Source organism: Somniosus microcephalus, chromosome 16 (genome assembly GCF_052327205.1).
Source record: "Somniosus microcephalus isolate GS21.2 chromosome 16, FLI_Smic_1.0, whole genome shotgun sequence".
Taxonomy (NCBI): domain Eukaryota; kingdom Metazoa; phylum Chordata; class Chondrichthyes; order Squaliformes; family Somniosidae; genus Somniosus; species Somniosus microcephalus.
The window spans coordinates 2,562,734-2,569,252 of NC_141002.1; the positions used below are offsets into that span (position 1 = coordinate 2,562,734).

A 6,519-nucleotide genomic window follows, 5' to 3' on the forward strand; every position below is an offset into this window, starting at 1 on the left:
TAGCCATTGCTTCTCTACCATCATACCTTTTAATGTAGTTTCCCAATCTACCTTAGCCAACTTGCCCCTCATACCTACGTAGCTTGCTTCGTTTAGTTTGAAGACCCTAGTTTTGGATTTAATTAAGTCACTTTCAAACTCAATATAAAATTCGATCATATTATGGTCATTCTTCCCTAAAGGCCCCTTTACTACAAGGTTATGAATTAACCCTTTCTCCTTGCACAATACTAGATCTGAAACAGCCTGTTCTAGTTGGTTCCTCCATATACTGATCCAGAAAACTATCTTGTATACATTCCATGAACTCATCCTCCACACTATTACTGCAAATTTGGTTTGCCCAGTCTATTTGTAGATTAAAGTCCCCCATGATTACTGTATTATCCTCGTTACATGTGCCTCTAATTTCCTGATTTATGCTCTGCTCTACATTACAACTACTGTTTGGGGGCCTATAAACAACTCCCACCAATGTTTTCTGCCCCTTGCTATTTCTTAGCTCCACCCAAACTGATTCTACTTCTTGATTTTCAGAGCCAAGATCCTTTCTCTCTACTGTCTTTACCCCATCCTTTATCAGGGCTACCCCTCCTTCTTTTCCATTTTACCTGTCCCTTCGAAAAGTTATGTATCCTGAAATATTTAGTTCCCCACTTTGTAACCACATCTCTGTTATGGCTATTAGATCAAGCCTGTTAATTTCTATCTGCGCTATTAATTCATCTATTTTGTGGTGAATGCTTCGCGCAGATATAGTGTCTTTAGCTTTGACTTATTTCTCTTTATCCCTGATGTAACCTTAGTCACTGACGCCTTATTACCTTTGTTACTCTGTCCCTTCCTGACCCACTCCGATTATTTTTACCCAAAACTCTACTCTGCTCCAGAGCCTTGACATTTCTCTCGCTGCTTTCAAATTTACTCTTTCCAAAATAATTATTTCGTATTTCTGCCATCTCTCTATCGTTACCTGTGGTATTATCCTGTATATCCCTTAATGGCCCTATTCCCATCCCAACCTTCCTTTTTTTATTGATGTGCCTGTAAAATATTTGACTATTTTGTTTTACTTTCCTTGATAATTTTATTTCATAGTTTCTCTTTGCCTTCCTAATTGTTTTTTTGAGATCTCTCCTAATCTCTTTGTATTCTCCCTTATCGTGCACTCCTCTGCTGTCTATGTACTTAATGTATGCCTCTTTCCTTACCCTCAATTGTTCCCTTATGGCTTTATTCATCCATGGAGTCTCATTAGTGTTTAGTTTGTTCTTTCGTTTTAGCGGAATATATTGTTCCTGCACCCTGTTGAACACCGTTTTAAATGTTTCCCATTGCTGTTTGCCAATATTGTTGCCCATTTTATTTTCCCAAGTTCTATTCTCAGCCCATCAAAATCAGCTTTTTTCCAATCTATTACCCTGGTTTTCGTCATACTTATGTCCTTCTACATAGATACATAGATACATAGAAGATAGGAGCAGGAGTAGGCCATTCGGCCCTTCGTGCCTGCTCCGCCATTTAATGAGATCATGGCTGATCCTTTAATTCAGTATCCCGTCCCCGCCTTCTCTCCGTAACCCTTAACCCCTTTTGCCCGTAGAAATATATCTAATTCCCTCTTAAATATATTTAATGAGCTGGCGTACACTGCCCTCTGTGGCAATGAGTTCCACAGGTTCACCACTCTCTGAGTGAAGAAATTCCCCCTCATCTCTGTCCTAAATGGTTTAGCCCTTATCCTTAAATTATGTCCTCTAGTTCTGTTCTCACCCGCCAAGGGAAACATTCCTTCTGCATCCAGTCTGTCTAGACCTGTCAGAATTTTATACACTTCTATGATGTCCCCTCTCAATCTTCTAAACTCCAGTGTGTACATCCCTAAACTACATAGTCTCTCCTCATAGGTCATTCCCGCCATTCCTGGTATCAGCCTGGTGAATCGCCGCTGCACCCCCTCCATGGCAAGAACATCCTTCCTCAGATGAGGCGACCAAAACTGTACACAGTACTCGAGGTGTGGTCTCACCAGTGCCCTGTACAGCTGCAGCAAGGTATCCCTGTTCCTGTATTCTAACCCTTTTGCTATGAAGGCCAGCATACCGTTTGCCTTCTTGACCGCCTGTTGCACCTGCATGCTCGCCTTCAGTGACTGGTGTACAAGAACACCCAGGTCTCTCTGTACTTCCCCCTCTCCCAATCTATTGCCATTTAAATAATAATTTGCCCTCCCGTTCCTGCACCCAAGGTGGATAACTTCGCACTTGTCCACATTATAGTGCATCTGCCATTTATCCGCCCAATCGCCCAGTCTGTCCAAATCGCTCTGGAGCTTCCTGGTCTCTTCCTCTGAGCCCACCCCACCTCCTAGTTTAGTGTCATCTGCAAATTTGGAAATGCTGCATCCGACTCCCTGATCCAGGTCATTAATGTAAATTGTGAACAGCTGGGGGCCCAGGACAGATCCCTGTGGTACCCCACTTGTTACTGCCTGCCATTCAGAAAATGAGCCGTTTATTCCAACTCTCTGTTTTCTATCTGACAGCCAGTTCCCTATCCACGCCAAAACTTTCCCCTTTATCCCATGAGCCTCAATTTTCCATGCTAATCTTTTATGTGGGACCTTATCGAAGGCCTTTTGGAAGTCCAGGTACACCACATCTACTGGCTCTCCCCCATCTATTCTACCAGTTACTCCCTCAAAAAATTCCAATAGATTAGTCAAGCACGATTTACCCTTTGTAAATCCATGTTGACTCTGTCCTATCCTGTCCCCATTTGCTAAGTGCTCCGCTATTTCATCCTTAATGATGGACTCCAGCATTTTGCCCACAACTGATGTAAGGCTTACAGGTCTGTAATTACCTGCTTTTTCCCTACCCCCCTCTTCAAGCGTATTATATTATGGTCACTATTGCCAAGATGTTCCCCGTCTTTTACTTCTCTTATTTGCTCTGGTTCATTCCCCATTACTAGTTGGGCTTTTTACATACTGGGTTAGAAAAGTGTCCTGTACACATTGTAGGAACTCCATTCCTTTATCCCCTTTACCTACCTCTTCTGTCCAATTAGTATCAGGGTAGTTGAAATCCCTCATGATTATTATTCTGTGTTTTTTTACTCATTTCCCCAATTTGTCTGCATAATTGTTCCTCCACCTCCCTTCCACTAGTCATTGGTCTGTGGACTACACCAATTAGTGTGATTGATCCTTCATTATCTTTTATCTCTATCCATATGGATTCTATTTTTGTCTTGCTGATAGCGGAGTCACTTTTTTTACTGCCAGTATATTATCCCTAATAAGTACAGCTACTCCACCTCCCCTTTTTCCCCCTCTATCTTTTATAAATGTTATACCCTGCAATGTTTAATTCCCAGTCCTGATTTTTCTGTAGCCATGTCTCAGTGATCCCCACTATGTCTGGTTCCTCGCAACACACAATTGCCTCCAGCTCCCTGTTTTATTACGGACACTATGTGCATTGCTGTACAGACAGTTTAACTCATTTTTAATAGGATTTCCTCTCCCCTTACTTTATTCTTTCCTATGCTATCTTTTCCTGTTTTGTTTACAATTAGGCTGGTAGATCCCTCCTTCCATCTTACTAGTTTAAGGCCTTTGCCACCTCCCTATTTACCCTTTCCGCTAGGACACGGGTCCCATCCCGGTTCAGGTGGAGCCTGTCCCATCGGTACAGCTCCTTCTTGTCCCAGAACTGGTGCCAGTGTCCCATGAAAAGGAACTCCTCTTTCCCACACCAGCCCTTTAGCCACGTGTTAATTCTCCTGATCTGTCTGCTTTTATGCCAGTTTGCGCGTGGCTCGGGCAATAACCCAGAGATTATTACCCTCGAGATCCTGCTTTTTAATTTAGAGCCTAACTCCTGATACTCTTTCAGCAGGACCCCCTCCCTGTTCCTAACCATGTCGTTTGTTCCAACATGGACCACGACAACTGGATTTATCCCCTCCCTTTCCAAGTTCCTCTCCAGCTGCTGTGAGATATCCCTTACCCTGGCACCGGGTAGGCAACACACCCTTCGGGATTTTCGTTCCTGGCTGCAGAGGATGCTATCTATCCCCCTAATTATAGAGTCCCCTATCACTACCACATTTCTATTCTGCTCTTCCCCCCCTTTGGACAGCCTTCTGAGCCACGATGCCTTGGTCTGCATTGTGGCTGTCCTCCCTGCAGTCTTTCTCCTTGACCTCACAGGTAGCGAGTACTTCGTACCTGTTGGACAGGGCCAGTGTCTGCGGGATCTCCTGCTCAACCTCTCTTAAATCCCCGCTACCCAGCTCCCTAGCAGTCACACCCTCCCCTTCCTGAACCTGCGCTTAACTCTGGGGTGTGACTGCATTCTGGATAAAACTGTCCAGAAATTCCTCCACTTCCCTTACATGTCGGAGTTAAATGTAGCTCTCAAGGGGTTAAACTGAAAGGACAGCAGAGCCGGGAAGTGTGGTGTAGGATTCAGATTGTGTGTCTCAGGCCAGTGTGTTTCAGACAGTAAAAGCTAGTTTCAAGATTTCAGGAAACATTCACACCTTTTGAAGTGGGGATTTTCATTTCACAGAAGCACAGCACAAGGTGTCTGCTGACAATATACTCTTGGGAGAAGGGATAGCAAGTTTGGTTGTCAGGCCTGCTGACGAATCCTTGAATGGAGAAGGAGTCAGAGGCAATGCCTTCCATTTCTTGTGAATACTCACTATATGGAAGAGACAACACTTGGTCAGTCAATTAGGTCCTTTAAACAGGAGAGAGAGGTGCCAGCCTGGGGCCCAGAGCTGGAAGAAGCAGGATGACATTTTTGCAGTTAGAAGTTGTCTAGAAGAAAGGGCACTGCCGAAAACAAGTCAACAAGCCAGACAATTAGGTAGGAAGGAGGCCTGGTCTAGCGAAGGCTGACCAGGATGAGTTAAATGAGCCCATTAACAGGTATAGTGTGGCAAATGTATTATTTTTCTTGTTCGAAGAGGGTTCTGTAGCTGGGTGGATGAAGCCGAGATTTGTTAACATCAGATATTCTGTACGTTCACTTACTGTCTTTAAAATAATAAAGCAGCTTAATGGTTTGTATCTGGTCTCGACTCATGAAGCATTTCAGTCGGCCTTCAGACATCTCGTAGAAGTGCACGTTAATAACAGGCTATCCAGTTCGCGTCACAAGGGAGATCTACTGTTACACTGCTGGGTTATGCTATTGTTTAATTAGATACTGGGCAGTATGGGTGCACCTGGGAACCCAAGACCCTTGGGCCACTTATAGGAGTGACGAGTACTGCTGCATGGGCAGATCTGATACTTGTATTAGAAACATTGAAACACAAATATGTTTACTTGTTCCAAGAAAGAAAGGGACCACACAACCAACACCTGGGGGCGGGGGAGGGGGAGAAAGAAAAGGATGAATCTCCTGCAATGGCTTCTCTTCCCGCTCCGTTACCTGCGAAGTCCCCCAAGGGCCCCTATCCTATTTCTCATCCGCATGCTGCCCCTCGGCAACATCATCCAAAATCACGTTTGATTCCACATGTACGCCGACGACACCCAGCTCTCCAAAACTCTCCCAAAACTAAGAATAGGAACAGGAGCAGGCCATTTAGCCCCTCGAGCCTGTTCCACCATTCATTGAGATCATGGCTGATCTGTGACCTAACTCCATATATCCACCTTTACCCTGTATCCCTTAATATCTTGGTTAAAAAAAAAATCTATCAGTCTCAGATTTAAAATTAACAATGGATCTCATCAATTGCTGTTTGCGGAACTGAGTTCCAAACTTCGACCACCCTTACCCTACCTTGAAATCCATTTGCCACAGTTTTTCGCATTCACTTATTCTATTAATATCTTTGTCATTTTATGCTTCCATCTGCACTGCTCACAATGCTGCCTATCTCTGTGTCATCCACAGATTTGGATATCTGAGACTTTCCATTCCATCATCTGAGGCGTTAATAAATAAAGTGAACAGTAAAAGTCCCAACTCCGATCCTTGCAGGCCAGCACTGGTCACAATGGTGGGAGAGGGGACGGAAATCAGTGCCAACACCTTGGGGGGGGGGGGGGGGGGGGGGGGGGAGAGAGAGAGAATCACAGGGCCAACACCTGGGGGGAGAAATCACAGGGCCAACACCTGGGGGGAGAAATCACAGGGCCAACACCTTGGGGGTGGGGGGGGGGGCGGTGGAGGGGAAGAATCACAGGGCCAACACCTTGGGGGGGGGGGAAGAATCACAGGGCAAACGGGTGAGGAGGACCACCACACGATCACCATGGTTCCAAGCTCTCGATCTGTGCCCTCGTGATTCCCCGTCCTTCTAACTTTGGCCTATTATTCTTTATATATGGAGGATGAACACCAGGAATTTATATTCAAAATAAGCTCAAATCTAATCCTGCGATTGGGTTCTCCGAATACAAAAACAGTGAACAAAGCGGCCGAGCTGTCCCGTCACTCAGCCCATGGGGTAATTGCAATACCTTGTGTGGAGGCTCTTTGTGAAAGT

General features: G+C 44.9%; 1 protein-coding gene across 1 annotated transcript in view; it reads right to left on the reverse strand.

The window, feature by feature from the left end:
• Positions 1-6,519, reverse strand: part of LOC147105940 (coiled-coil domain-containing protein 77-like) — a 75,321-nt gene that overhangs the window by 51,390 nt on the left and 17,412 nt on the right. Inside the window, exon 4 of the mRNA XM_086009770.1 lies at positions 6,494-6,515. Within this exon, the coding sequence (XP_085865896.1) occupies positions 6,494-6,515 (22 nt within the window). The remainder of the gene's footprint in view (positions 1-6,493; positions 6,516-6,519) is intronic.